At 50.2% G+C, this 14607-nt stretch overlaps 1 protein-coding gene across 2 annotated transcripts in view; it reads left to right on the top strand.

The window, feature by feature from the left end:
- Positions 1-14607, top strand: part of ADCY5 (adenylate cyclase 5) — a 148357-nt gene that overhangs the window by 82883 nt on the left and 50867 nt on the right. For both annotated transcript variants that reach the window (XM_019839852.3, XM_045037029.1), the window contains exons 2-3: positions 5046-5195; positions 8448-8569. In XM_019839852.3, coding sequence (XP_019695411.2) covers positions 5046-5195; positions 8448-8569 — 272 coding nt within the window. The remainder of the gene's footprint in view (positions 1-5045; positions 5196-8447; positions 8570-14607) is intronic.

The raw sequence follows: 14607 nt of genomic DNA, 5'->3' as shown, positions 1-14607 counted from the left end.
TTAATTTTGACAAAGTGTAATTGATCTTTTTAAAATTTTTGTCATCTGTGCTTTTGGTGTCATGACTAAGAAATCGTTGTCTAATCCCAGGTCATGAGGATTTACTCTTATGTTTTCTTCTGAGTTTTATAGCTATAGCTCTTACATTGAGGTCTCTGATCCACTTTGAGTTAATTTTGTATATGGTGTGAGGTAGGGAATCCAACTTCATTATTTTTCATATGGATATCAAGTTATCCTAGCATCATTTACTGAAAGGAGTAGTTTCCCCCCACTGAACTGTCTTGATACCTTGTCCAATATCAACTAACCATAAATGTAAGGGTTTATTTATAGACTCCCAATTTTATTCCACTGAACTGTATTTCTGTCCTTATGCCAGTATTGCACTACCTTAATTACTGCAGCTTTATAGTAAGTCTTGCTATTGAGTAGTGGGAGTCTTCCAACTAGAACATCTTTCTCAAAATTATTTTGGCTGTTCTAGTTGCTTTGCTTTTCCATATAAATTATCAACTCAGCTTGTTAATTTGTTAATATCTAAAAAAAAATCTTGCTTGGATGTTGATTATGAATGTGTTGCAGCTATACATCATTTTGAGGAGAACTGACATCTGAATAATATTGAATTTTCCAACATGTGAAACATGGTATATCTCTCCATTTATTCAGGTCTTTTTGATTTCTTTCATCAGTGTTTTATAGTTTTCAGTGAACGGGTTTGCATCTTTTTGTTAGGTTAATCCATAAATGTTTCATAGATTTGGTGATATTTAAATGGTACTTTAAAAGATTCCATGTCTGATTGTTTATTGCTTGCATATAGAAATGCAGTTGCTTTTTTTTTTTTAATTAATTTTTTCTTTTGTAAATGAAAGGCCGCTGGGTAAGATAAGCGATGCATGGGTTTAGCAAATTATCACAACTGGGTTAAGTCTTGTCTCTGCCTTATCCCAGTTGTGTATATGTGTGTTAATAGACTGAGTCATTGACTGACTTTATTATGGAGGAAATATTTGTCAAGTATTGCAGTTGCTTTTTATGTATTGATCTGGTATCCTGTGATCTTGTATCTTTATATTTTTAAGCTTGCTTATTAATTCTGGTAGAATTTGGGGGAGATTTTCATGACACAATCATGTCATCTGCAAATATAGACAGTTTTATTTCTTCCTTTCCAATCTGTATGCCTTTTTCCTGTCTTTTTCCTGTCTTATTGCATCGTCTAGAACCTCCAGTACAATGCTGAATAAGAGTGATGAAAGGACACTGTCTTGCTTTGTTCCTGGTCTTAGCAGGAAACATTCAGTCTTTCACTATTAAGTATGATGTTAACTATACATTTTTGCATATGCCATTGATCAGATTGAGGACTGTCCCTTCCATTCCTAATTTTTTTTAAAATGATTATTTATTTTTGAGAGAGAGACAGAGTGTGAGTGGAGGGGTTGCAGAGAGAGACAGACAGACAGAATCTGAAGCAGGCTCCAGGCTCTGAGCTGTTAGAACAGAGCCCAACATGGGGCTCAAACTTAAGAACCATGAGATCATGACCTGGGCTGAAGTTGAATGCTTAACTGACTGAGTCACCCAGGCATCCAAATTTTTCTTTTTTTTTTTTCTTTTTTTTTAATGTTTATTTATTTTTGAGAGAGAGTGTGTGTGTGTGAGAGAGAGAGAGAGCACGAGTGGGGAAGGGGCAGAGAGGGAAACACAGAATCTGAAGCAAGTTCCAGACTCCCGAGTTGTCAGCACAGAGCCTGACATGGGGCTTGAACCCATGAACTGTGAGATCATGACCTGAGCCAAAGTTGGACACTTAACTGAGTGAGCCACTCAGGTGCTCTGAGTTTTTCTTTCTTAATCGTTCACTGATGTTGAATTTTTTCCATATATTTTTTCAGTAACTACTGAAATAACTATATGTTTTTTTCTATTTAGTCTGTTAATATGGTGAATTACATTGATTTTTCTTTTCTTTTGTTTTTTAATGTTTATTTTTGAGAGACAGCACAAACGGGGGAGGGGCAGGGAGGCGGATAGAGGATCTGAAGCAACCTCTTAGCTGACATTAGCGAGCCCGAACTCACGAACTGCGAGATCATGACCTGAGCCGAAGTCGGGTGCTCAACCAATTGAGCTACCCAGGTGACCCTACACTGATTTTTCAAAGTTGAACCAGCCTTCCATTCCTGGGATAAACCGCACTTGGCCATGTGGCATTATTATGATACAATTTCCTGTCTGAGGGCGGCTCCTCATCTTCTCCTTCCCAGTTTTTCCTTTCTCCTGTTTTTAGTCGTCTGGTACCTTCCTTTCCTTTCAAAAAGGAGCATGCTGGAGAATGTTCTAGTTAGGGAAGAACATGCTCCGGCATTCCCTGAAGATCGTGCCTTCAGCCTTCATCTCCTCATTTCATTCTTTTTCCTTATCTCTTTCTCAGTGGTCCCAGTGACTTCCTAGAGGTATGTCTTCAGGGTTTTCCTTCAGAGTCACTTGCGTTGGTTACTACTGTAGGCCACAGTCTATTTCTTCCTGAACCTTATCCCCCTGATCTTAGGGGCTCCTCCTTCTGAGTCAGCTCTGCTTTGCCTGGCCCCCAGCCTCATATAAATCTTTGGGCTTCTGTGGCAGCCTCCTGACCTGTCTCCCACTCCCTGCATTACTTTTACCCTTGATGAGTCGTCATCTTTTTTTTTTTTTTTAAGTTTGAGAGAGAGAGCATGTGTGTGGGAGGAGCAGAGAGAGAAAGAGGGAGAGAGAGAATCCGAGTGGGCCCTGCACTTCAGCCCATGAACTGTGAGATCATGACCTGAGCCAAAGCCAAGAGTCACACACTCAACCGACCGAGCCACCCAGGCGCCCCCGGTTATCTTCTTGAAGCTATGTGCTCATGCTGCTGTTGTTTCCTTCATTAGTCCTTCATGCTCCTATTTTGTAAGGATTGTGCTAGGCCTCTCAGCCTGACATTCAGATGCCCCTTCAGTCTGGCTCTGGTCTGCCTTTCCAGCTCTATCTTCTCTCTATGGACTTCTCTTCAGGATCAGAAAGCCTGGATTATTTATTCAAGGATCCTGAGTACCTCACAAACATGAGTTTAGTGGATACTCTTTCCAGGGATGTCCTTTCCCATGCCTGCGAGACTCACCAATTATGCCTCCAACCCCAGGCCCAGTGTGCCCTCCTCTGCCCTCCTGCCCCCCATGCTCCCCTCGTCTCCCTCTTGCTTAGTGTGAGGCAGTTTCTGTTTCCTATCACTGGTTCTTTGTCAGTCTTGACCACTTATCTCTTCACCTGGATTGTAAGCTTCTGTAGAGCAGGAGTTTTCTTTCCTTGTGATAAGTAGGCTGTGTTTTTCTCTGCCATGTTTTTACATGAAATGACAATGGTAGGATTCTGAGGTGGATGGGTTTGGGATGGGGTTTGGGGGAGTTGTGAGTCAACATAAGAGTTGGTGGAGCTGGGAATCTGAGTTTGCCCTTTCCCTGAAGGCACATCCAGGAAGCATCTGGAAGATATCCAGGAGGTGGTTGAGGGGAGCTTATAATGTCCTTCAGCCGGGAAACCAGAATTTATTGTGTAGCCAAGGAGAGAGCAGGACTTTGAGACAGGAAAGAGAGTCTCTTTCTTTTCATGGATTGGGACAGTCACAATAAAGGATGTCTCCAGGGAAACATGGCACCACATCCCGCATGAGCCCACATGGCCTCCAGGCCTAAGCTGGCTGAGGACCCCGGGTAGAGGTCAGAGTACCTCAGAGCTGGGGTGGGGAAAGCCTTCAGGTGGAATGCAGACCTGAGTCAAGGACAGGAATTCTAGGATCCAGTGGACAAAGAAGACCCTGGAAGAAGAGTGTGGAGGGCTGTCTGCCAGGTCACCGCCAGGCAGCTGAAGTCCCAGAGGACTTCTGGAACTATAACGGAAGGTTCGAGGGCCAATTAGGGTTACCCCTTCTGTAGTTGAGACTAAGAATTAAGTTTTTCAAGGGAGGGATCGAGTCCTAGAAGCCTGAGCATCTTTGCATGGCTTCTGTCCTGTGTGGCCTAAGGCCAGGGCAGGACCAGGATTAGTTTACCTAGATATCCCAGGAGCTGTACCTACCAAGAAAAAATTTGTCTCAGCAGCACCATTGCCAGGATCTGAAATGTGCTGTGAAACTTGCGTTCGTGGGGTGTGTAGTGTTGTGTTTTGCTTTCCCTTCACTTTTCAGTAAATATTCCTTTCCAAAGAATTCCAACCTTGTCTCTGTGACCTGAGGGGCAGTAGTATTTTTCCACACACATACCTCAGTCAGCACGGAGAAGGGCATTAGTGAGGAGCAGAGGGTGATGGTGGATGCTCTCCAGCTGGTATGGTGGAGTTGTCAGAGGGCTGTGGTGCTGGTGCAGAGAAGGAATGGAAGCCGAGGAAGAGGAGATGAGACCAGCTATTGCCACTGATCCCTACTGGCTGGGGACCTTATCCGTCTCTCATTTCCCAGGGGATTTAGCACAGTGCTGGGTATCTCATGGGTAGCCAGCAAGTGCGTGCTTCATCGCAGTTGATCCCTGGGGAATAATAAGCTAATATAAAAATAATAATAAGCTAAGGATTCTCTGCCAAAGGGTAGCCCTTTGTCCTGCCCTGGACTTTATCGCACTTTCAAAAAAAGAAATCTCACAATGCTTATGGAACCTTCCTTGCAATGCCCCTGCTACCTCCCACAATACACAGCTCCATCACAGCATCACCAGTATCCCCAACCTTTTCAGCGCTGGGGCTATGGACACGTTCAGTATGATTATTCAGAGACTTGGTTCCTTAGGGCCATAACCTGTCACAGGCCAGCCAAGTTTTGGCCTTTGAGGAAGTCAGAGAGCCTGACCTATTATGCTTGGCTACTCCCTGTGGGTGTCTTTGGCATTGGTTTGCTCACAGCTAGGTGGTTTTTGCTAATGTGGAGGCTGGGGGCCCTATGCTTGGGGGCCGGAGGGTCAGGGTTGGGGCTCCAGTGACTGGTTGGAGCTCCAGGCCTGAGCTCGGTGTCTTCATCTCTCCCTCTGCAGCTTGTCTCCAATGTCCTCATTTTCTCCTGCACCAACATCGTGGGTGTCTGCACCCACTACCCGGCTGAGGTCTCTCAGAGACAGGCCTTCCAGGAAACCCGGGAGTGCATCCAGGCACGGCTCCACTCACAACGGGAGAACCAGCAACAGGTGAGTAGGGCCCTCTTGTCCTTTTGTGGCTACAGGGAGCACAGGCCCAGGACCTGCCTTAGCCCAGCTGCCCGCCACCCCCCCCCCCCCCCCAGCTCAGCTCCTTGTAGCTGCCCTGCCCTGTCTTCCAGGCAGGGACCCAGCCAGAGGGGAATGTTTTCCCTGGAGGGAGCCTAGCATTTCTGGCTCTGTGGGCATGCTCTAGGGAGACTTTGGAGAAAGAGCTCTACCCCAGCCCTTGCCCACTGCCTCCTCAGTGTTCCCCTGTGGACTGCAAAGAAGCCAGGCTGCCCAGGCCCTGGGCACAGAAAAGCACCCTCCACCTGTCCCCAGTGCTGATGAGGTGAAGGAGCGTCTGCATCAGCATTCCCACCTGGGATTCAGGTGCTCCCCCATGAGAGAGGAGAGAAGGGAGAGCTGTCAACCCCTGGGACACCCTCGCCAGGCACGTCCTCCGTGCTGAGTTCTGGGGTTTGGTTGGTTCAGAGAAAGGATGATGGTTGTCTCACCCTAAACCTCATCCTCAGAGAACTTTTGGGAGGGAAGTAAGCCACTCACGTGGGCCAGAGACTTGCAGGACTTTTCCGAGTGAGCACTGGGGCAGGGTGTCCTGCCCCTGTGTGCTCTCTTGGGTAAGGGCAGGGCAAGGACTGAGGGATGATCAGCGTTCCCCTCCTGGCTGCCTGGCATCCTGTTTGGGGTTCAGGACCATTGTGTCATCTCCTGCGTGTGAGCCAGATGAGGTCTGGGGACCCTGGGCCACAATGGAGCTGAATAGCTCTCAGGCAGGAGCTCCAGAGATGGGACCATGTGACCCCAGGGGAGCGTGTGGGCAGGTCAGCAGGGTGACGGGGGCCCCCCACTAGACTTGTACCTCTTGTAGTTGTTAGAGATAAGGTTACTCCAAAGCAGGTTCTCCTCTCTTCTTATGTTTGTGCCTACCCAGCAAGCTGAATGGAGTCCTGCTGCCTTCGAGCTTGGGGATAAGGGAGACAAAGGCCTAGACAGCGGTAGTCCCCTGCACCCTCCTCGCTGGCACAGAGCGTGTGCTGTGGACATCCCAAGCGCCCTTTGACCACAGTGTGAGAGGGTCTCTGACTCCATCTGGATGCATCCTGAGGAGTTAATGGCACGGGCTGGCCATATCTGGATGGCTGAGCAAGGGGGTGACGCTCTGGCACCATTCCTCCCCGCCCCCGCGAGTCGCTGCCTATCCCTGCTTCCTGTCCAGCCCTGCCGCTGTGGCCGTTGTGTCCTGCCAGGTCCCCAGCTCATGCTGTCCAGTCGGCGGCCTGGCTTGCCCCAGGCATTCTTTTGGCCCTGTCTGAACTCCTGGTCCAGCTCTTGAATGAGACCCATGCTCAGCAGTGTCCCTGAGTCCTCCCACTGTCTTTGTCTGACACGCTTGCTGCACTTCTGCAACCTACTGGAGGCCCCTATGCACCTCAATGGCCCCCTCTCTCGTCCCAGTTCCAGGCTCTGGCATCTCTTGCCAGAGATCCGTCCCTTTTTGTGTTAGGGAGTGTCCCTTCTCACTCCTGGACCTTGTCCCTTCTCCAGTAAAAAGAACATTTTATAGCTCATCACCGTTTACTTGCACTAGCCCTGGACAGGCTGGACATTCCAGCAAATCCACAGGGATTTGGGAGAGAAAATCTATTTGCTTTACCATGTTCTGAGCCAAGATACCAGGGAGGAGAGGCGTACTTACTGGGGGCGGGTACTCCTCACCCAGCCAGAGCCTTGTGGCTCTCGGGCCTTCCCCTGCCCTTGGGTCCTTGGGAACACTCCTCGGTGCCACCTGATAATGGGACTCAGAACTGTTCCCCAACGCCCCCCCCCCCACCTTCCTGACCCTCAGCCCAGAAGTGGTTATAGTTGTAGGAAGATCTTTCATGGATATAAACCGTATGTAGCACACTTTCTCCCAGCTGTCTTGGATTTCCACAGAATTGCTCTTTATTTTGTTTTTGTCACCAGTAACCATTTACTGAGAGTTCAGTAAATAGGAGGTGGCCTTCAGTGGCCATGTCCACTGATGCTCAGGGAGACCAAGCTAACCCACAGAGAGCACCCTCGCTAGATTCACAGTGTTTTCCAGGCCGCACGCAGGCCGTCAGCTGTGGAGCTGAGCACAACACAGCCCCATCCTCGGGGTATCTCATTGCTACAGGGAGACCCTGTTAACAAATCACCAAAACCCCGAGTGATCAGGGATTCTGCAGGAAGGCCCTGGGTGGTGAGGGGGTGCTGCTGCCAGAGCCAGGAAGGGGGGAAGCCTGAAGGAGGGCTACCAGCCATATGTGAGGATGGTGAGTCTAGCTGAGGAGATTGTGTGCAAAGGCAAGAAAACACCACCAGCAGCTTGGGAAGCTTCCCGTGGTTCTCTGTGTTTGGAGCAGAGCACAGATTTCAATGCAGGGCGTGCTGGGAGCATGCAATGAGATACCCCCGAGGATGGTGCTGCGTCGTGCTCAGCTCCACAGCTGAGGGCCTGGGAGGAGGACGCAGAAGGGAGGCCAAGTCCAGACCCTATCGGGGCCCCACATGACCCTCCCCTCCACTGTGTGGCCCTGGCCCCTCTCCCTGCTTCTCTGCCACCTCTTCTCTCAGTTTGTCAGCGTGATTTCCCCTCTCTTCTGGGTTACTCTCCCCTGTGTAGAAATGGAGCACTTCCAACCTTCTCCTTCTGGTCCCCGCGAAGCCTTCTCTGGCCACCCCATTCTCCCCAGCCCAGGTCAGGTACCCCTGCTCAGTGCCGCAGAGTACCCCACACCCCCATGAGACTGGGAGCTTTGTGAAGGAGGAACCTTGCCTGTCTCACTCACAGTTACAACTCCTGGCGCCCAGCATGATAGGTGCTCAGTAAATATTTGATGACTAATTGAATGAATCTCATTTAATGCTCTCAACAACCTCATCCCTATTTATAGATGAGGAACCTGAGGCTCAGAGAGGTTCAGTAATTTGCACGAGGTCACAGGGAGTCTCAGGTGACATCCAGGAGGCCAGGGGGCTCAGTACTACAGGTTCACCAGGAGGGCTCTTCCCCAAGTATGTGCACAGAAAAACCAGGAAGTTGCCCAGGGAGACAGGATTCAAGTAGCCCTGGGGGCATGACTCTAGCCCCACCCCCACACAGGTGTTAGCTCCATGGATTTCAGGTGACCTGAGAGGTTTTCTAGGACTTTGCAGGTGGGGACCCAGGCAGGTGGAAGGAGCTATGACAAAAGCATGTGCTTCCCTCCCCAGGAGCGGCTCCTGCTGTCTGTCCTGCCCCGTCATGTTGCCATGGAGATGAAAGCAGACATCAATGCCAAGCAGGAGGATATGATGTTCCATAAGATTTACATCCAGAAACATGACAACGTGAGGTAGGAATGAGGCTGGGGGGTGAGGCTGGGGGTGGAAGGACTGATCCCCCAGGGAGACAACATCCCTACCTCCTCCCCTTCAAGGGAGCACAGCCCAACAGGGTGGTCTGTGGCTTTGGGGTGTGTGTTGTCTGGGGCGCCCTGGCCGCACCATACCCCTACAGGTTGGAGGTGAAGCTGCAGGGAGAAGATATAGAAGGAAGGAGGAGAAAGGAGAAAGCAATAACACCAGCTGTTGGGGAAATTCCTAGCCTAACAAGGGAGACAGAAAGCAGACTTAGGACCCACATATCCCCATCATCGTCTCAACCTTCATCACCATCTAGCAGCTTCCATGCCTTCTAAGCCAGTGTATGTCAGGCGCTGAACCAGCCATTACCCATCTATTGCTAATCATCCTGACCATGCAGCAAGGTGGGGACCCTTATCAGCATCCCTCGTTTAGAGACTTAGCTTGGAATGGCTAAGACCCTCACCCAGGGTCACTCAGCGAGGAGTGGCAAAGCTGAGGTACACCTAGGCTGGCCTGCCCCAAAGCCCATGCCCCTTTTACTGCACATTTGCCGCTTCTCTAGACAGAAGCTGCCGGCAGCAGAGACGTGCAAACAGATGTAGACTAATAGAGTGCAAAATCTGCTTATGAGCTCCATGGGGACATGAAGCGATACAGTGGCCTTCATCCAGCATGGCTTCCTGGAGAGCCCAGTAATCCTCCCATATGCCCAGAAAAGGAGCTACTGTGTTTGCCTTTGAGAGAGTTACTTTCTCCCTGGGCAGGTTTTCCTTGGCCCCACAAGTCTTCCAAGGCTGGTGTAGAGGGAACCTTTTGAGGCTTGGGCTGAGTTTTCATAAAGGGATTAAATGGGATAGTATGAATTACTGTGCATGCACACACACACACACACACACACACACACACACACACACAAATATACGTCCTTTCAAGGTGAGGTTGATGGCCACGGGGGCGGGGCAGGCACTGTGTTTTCCTGTAGAAATTGTCAGAAGTTCAGGCAGAATTGTCCAGTTCCCAAGTGTGCCCTGGAATCTAAGACCGTTGTTCCTGCCCACGCGTCCTGTATCCATCTTCCAAAACAGACTCAAAACCTTTGGGAGAAAAAGGTACCGGAACAACACTTTTGTCCCCATTTTGGGGGTACCCCAATCCCCCTGAAGCCCACCCGTGCTCCGCTGTCAGGCAGGGAGAGCATAGACAGCAGCAGGAAGAAGGCTGCCTATGGCCGAGTCCCCCCCATGTCTGCTCAGGAGGTGTCCCAAAGCTCAGAGAGAGAAGTGGGACCCAGGACTTGGTAGGTCGTGCTGACATACTGTTTTCCCACTTCTTCTCACACCCATCTCTGACCCACAAGGTGGAATAATTGGTAACAACAGTAGTTAAACTTGTATAGTGCCTTCTTTAACTTACACACTGGTCAATACTTCACTATATTCACGGAGTCCTCACAATATAAGAGGTTGGTGCTATTATTATCTCCATTTTATAGGAAACTGAGGCACAGAGATTAATTTGTCTAAGATCGCAGATCTGGTTAATTAGGACACCTGTCTCCAGAAAGCTTTTTGGTATCAGAGTTCTTACCTAGCCTGACTAGGGGTTTTTTATATGCTTAGGAGAAAGGAGTGTGTATGAGGGTTTGTGGGAAGGAGTCAGGGAGCCCCCAAGCCAAGGGGAGACTCAGAAGAGAGAGAGGAAGGAGGTTTGGCTTCTAGCGTGCGTGCGTGTGTGTGTGTGTGTGTGTGTGTGTGTGTGTGTGTGTACCCACCATGGGCCTTTCTTGTGTGATTGAAACCCCTGAGATCTGGGGACTCTATGACATGGAAAGAAAGAGCCTTCCCTATTAGAACAAATCCCAGAAGCCCAAATCAGGTTGGGAAGGAGTAACCTGCCTAGTGGTTCTAGCACATATAAAGCCCTGAGCTCCCTGTTTCTGGGATTTTCTCTCTTGATCCTGTCTTCACCATCTCACTGGCCCTGGCGTCCTTCCAAACACAGCTTGGACAAAAGGTGCTTTCTTTGACTGTTCTCAGTGTGGCAGTGCTTTCGGCAGATTCCACTCAAATATAAGGTAGAACACGAAGGGAATGAGGAAAATTTAGTGCTCAGAAACAGTTTGGCATTGAAGGCATAGATTCTCAGCCTGACTTGGTTAACACATCCGGCCACCTCTGCATCTCTGCCCAGCACCTTGCCCACTCATCTCCTCCTCTCAGTGGCTTTGGGCCCCTATCCCTCCAGCAAGGGGGTTTGGTCAGAGGGGCTGACTCACGCCTCTTCCACCACCACAAAGAGTGGCCCACCCCTGGGGTGACATCGCCCTCACCCTTCCACTCCCACAGAGGCTTGACTTTGGATGGGTAAAAGACTAGTACTCTAGGGACGCCTGTGTGGCTCGGTCGGTTGAGTGTCCAGCTTTGGTTCAGGTCATGATCTCACAGCTTGTGAGCTCAAGCCCCGCATCAGGCTCACTGCTGTCAGTGCAGAGCCCATTTCAGATCCTCTGTCCCCTCTCCCTCTGCCCCTCCCCCACTCTCACATGTGTATACACTCTCTTTCTCTCTCTCAAAAATAAGTAAACATTGAAATAAAAAAAGAATAGTACTCTAATCACAAAGTGGCTGGAGCGTCAGTGTCCATGTGGCAAGAATCAGACCTGCAGCCACAACGAGGGTATTTCTGTTTTAGGACGTGCAGAGGATCAATGACAGCAAGCAGGAAAGAGATAAAAGGAGAGAAAAATCAAGATGCTGCCCTTTTTATAGGGACAGACATAATTCTGACTCTGAAATTGCCAGGCTAGTTGTGGCTGGTACACATCCGAGGCCAGCCACAAGCAATCATATGCAAATACCTCGCGGGAGCCCTGTTTCTTGTTCCATTAGCAACCCTGGCTGCAGCTCTTGATGGAAACACATTGCACGCTTGGTCTCTCTTTTGGGTTGAACCTTTGACTCAGATTGGGGGTTGAGTAGTAGGTGGAGGGGTGACATCATAGTGTAGAAGGGCACTTTGGGGCTGGGCTCATGGCACAGTGATTAGGCGTGGGGTCAGGCAGCCCTGCGAGTCACCCGAGCTCTGCTGTTCGTGGCCATGTGACCAGGGCAAGTTATAGGTACTGATGCTGTGAACGTCAGTCTCCTCATCTACATGATAGGGCAGGAAGAATACTTACCTCGTAGGGTTGTGAAAAGCAAATGAAATCGTGTGAGGAAAGCACTTAGTGCAGCGTCTGGCACAGGACATGTGTTCAGTAATTGGGAACAGCTATTATTGTTGGTACTGCTATTATGATTATTATCGCGCTCCTATCAACAAAGAAAGGCCTGGGGATTCTCTAGCTGGAGAGTGGAGGGGTGAGGAGTCACGCTTGTCAATTCTCTGCGGAGTGGTACTATTTAGAGAGGGTGACGACGTGCTGCCCTCTAGCCCCTCCGAGAGCAAGGCCACAAGAAAAATAAATCAACCCTGCGGTGTGACAGGCTGGGCCTGGATCTACGGAAGGGGAAGAGACGAATGGGTGGGGAGAGTTTAGCCTGGGCAGGAAGGGGTGACAACAGGCCCCCACCGCTCTCTGTGGCCTCACCCTTTCCTGGCCCCCAACACAAAAGTCGCTCCTGGGATTGCCAGGAGGCTGTCAGGTGCTTTGGTGCTGGCTATGCATTGAGGTGGACCAGAGGCCAAGGACCCTTGGAGACCCCTTCCTTGGAGCCCCCAGCCTCTCCCGTCTTTCATGTGGTGACGGATGGAGATGTGTTAACCCCTCTAGCTGGACTGGTCGGTGGGGCTGGGGCCCTTGCTGGGTGTCAGACCTGTGGCTTGAGAGCCCTCCTCACCATCCTCTCCCCAGATGCCTGCCTCTCCTGCAGCCAGCAGAGGGGGGCTGTGCCATCCTGGGCCTCCAGCACTTGCCAGCAGAGACAGCCCTGGGCTGGGGGGTCCCAGTGCTCTGCCTTGGAGGAGAGACAGTGAGGGTGGAGGAAGGGGCCAGCCCTAGAAGCTCACGGCAGGAGAAGGCACATCCCCGTGGGTCGCAGTAAGTGTACAGATGTTGTCCGAGCTCATGTGCCACCAGGTTGCCCTCGCCAAGAGGTCACCGTTGTGAAGCAAGATGAGTGTCTGTGTTGAGCAGCCCGGGTCACACCCTGCTCTGCCACTTAATAGCTATGGGAACTTGGATGAGTCACCTAACCTGAGCCTCAGTTTCCGCATCTGTAAAGGGGAATAGTGGTGTCCCCTCACTCATTCATTCAGTGGATGTTTTCCTCTGCTTCCATGGGTGGAGACCACCAACTGCACTCACGGACCCTTAGCTATGAGGCAGGGATTGCAGTGGGAACTGAGAGGGACCCCTCTCTGATATTGGCAGGCTCACTTTCCTTTCAGGAAGACATGCACTACACAATGGATTAATTAGTAATGTGGGAACGTATCACATGAGGAATGGGGGTAGGGCTTTGCATTCTTGAAGGCTATCGATGTTACAAAACTTACTGCTCAATTATTCTGTCATGATAGAAGCCACAAAGGAACAGAGCCTGTAAGACGGGGCCCTAAGACTCACTCCTTATGGGGGTGTCCCTGGCCAGGCCCCCCACCCAGGCAGTTCCTATAGACTGTTCCTCCTATGGAGGTGAAGCAGGCTACCAGGCAAGAGTCAAGGTCAGGTGACCAATATCCCAAATGTTTCAGGAGCCAGGGAGCACCTGAAGGATTCTGAAGGGCACTGAAGGATTCCCCACTTCCATTAAGGGTCGCTATTGAATGAGGACAGCTCCACGCCTGAATGACCTGTCCTTATGTTGGAGCCCAGCCCTTAGGTTTTAAAGGTTGTAGATGGTGGGAGGAACACAGAGCATTTCAGACTGCCGTCTGTGCCAACTCCTCCCCGGGGCACTGGTCCTCAGCTGAGGTAACACACTCCTCACCTGGCCCCATCTGTTTGGACCTTGGGAGGGGTCCTGGATGAAGTGTGGGGGTCTTGGCTCATTGGCTCGAATCACAGCCTCATTCTCACGGGCCTGGCCGGAAGAGCTGCTAACCCAGGGGTGAAATTGAGGTAATGCCCATCCCTGCACAGCAGGGTTGTGGGGGTGGGGGTGTGGGGAAGGCTGCCCTCTTCTCACTCACTTCCCTTCCTTTCCCTTCTCCCCTCAGGCTCTCCTGAACCTCCCCCTTTTAAGGTTATCATCTCCTCTCCCGTCTCCTTCAAGGACTTGGCTGCGTTCCCCAGGTCGCTCTGGTGTCTGGCTCAGCTGCAGCATGGCTGTGAATTGTAATGGCCTCACGACAACGTCCGTGATGCTCAGATACCTGTGGGTGGATTGTGCACCCTGTGGGCAGAGAGGGAAAATGTTTACCTCCAGTCATATTCCCGGCATCCGACCACATGAGGGATGGTTCTGTAAACACCTAGCGTTCCTGTCTCCAACCTGATATTAAGAAAAGTATTCTGAGCTCTACGTTATACCAGTTATAGACAGAGGTGGCCTTTATATTATTATCTCATTCATTCCACATTTATTGTGCTGCCACTCTTTGCCAGGCGTGACTAAGAGTAGACAGAAAAGATACCACGCTTGCCCCTCAGGGGGTATCTGGGCCTCACCAGTGAGGCCGGGCCGAGCCCAGTGCCATGAGGGACAGCAGCCTCAGAACACAGCTGGCCCCATGGGGGAAGCCCTGGGGCTGGGTCTTATCTCTTTAATTAACTAACTAAATAATTAATTATTTTACTTGTGGTAAAATATACATAGTATAAAACTGACCATTTTAACCATTCACGTTGTGGTGCAAACCACCACCACTATCCATCTCCAGAACTTTTTTTCATCTTGCAAAACTGAAACTCTGTACCTGTTAACAGCTCCCCATACCTCCCTCACCTGGCCCCTGACAAACACCATTCGACTTTCTGCCTATGAATCTGGCTTCTGTGGGTACCTTATTTAAGTGGGATCATAGAGTATCTGTTCTTCTGTGACAGGCTTATGTCACTCAGCATAGCGTATTCAAGGTTCAT

Source organism: Felis catus, chromosome C2 (assembly GCF_018350175.1).
Source record: "Felis catus isolate Fca126 chromosome C2, F.catus_Fca126_mat1.0, whole genome shotgun sequence".
NCBI lineage: Eukaryota > Metazoa > Chordata > Mammalia > Carnivora > Felidae > Felis > Felis catus.
Note: the sequence above shows the minus strand (reverse complement) of the source record. Positions and strands in the feature narration are given on the sequence as shown.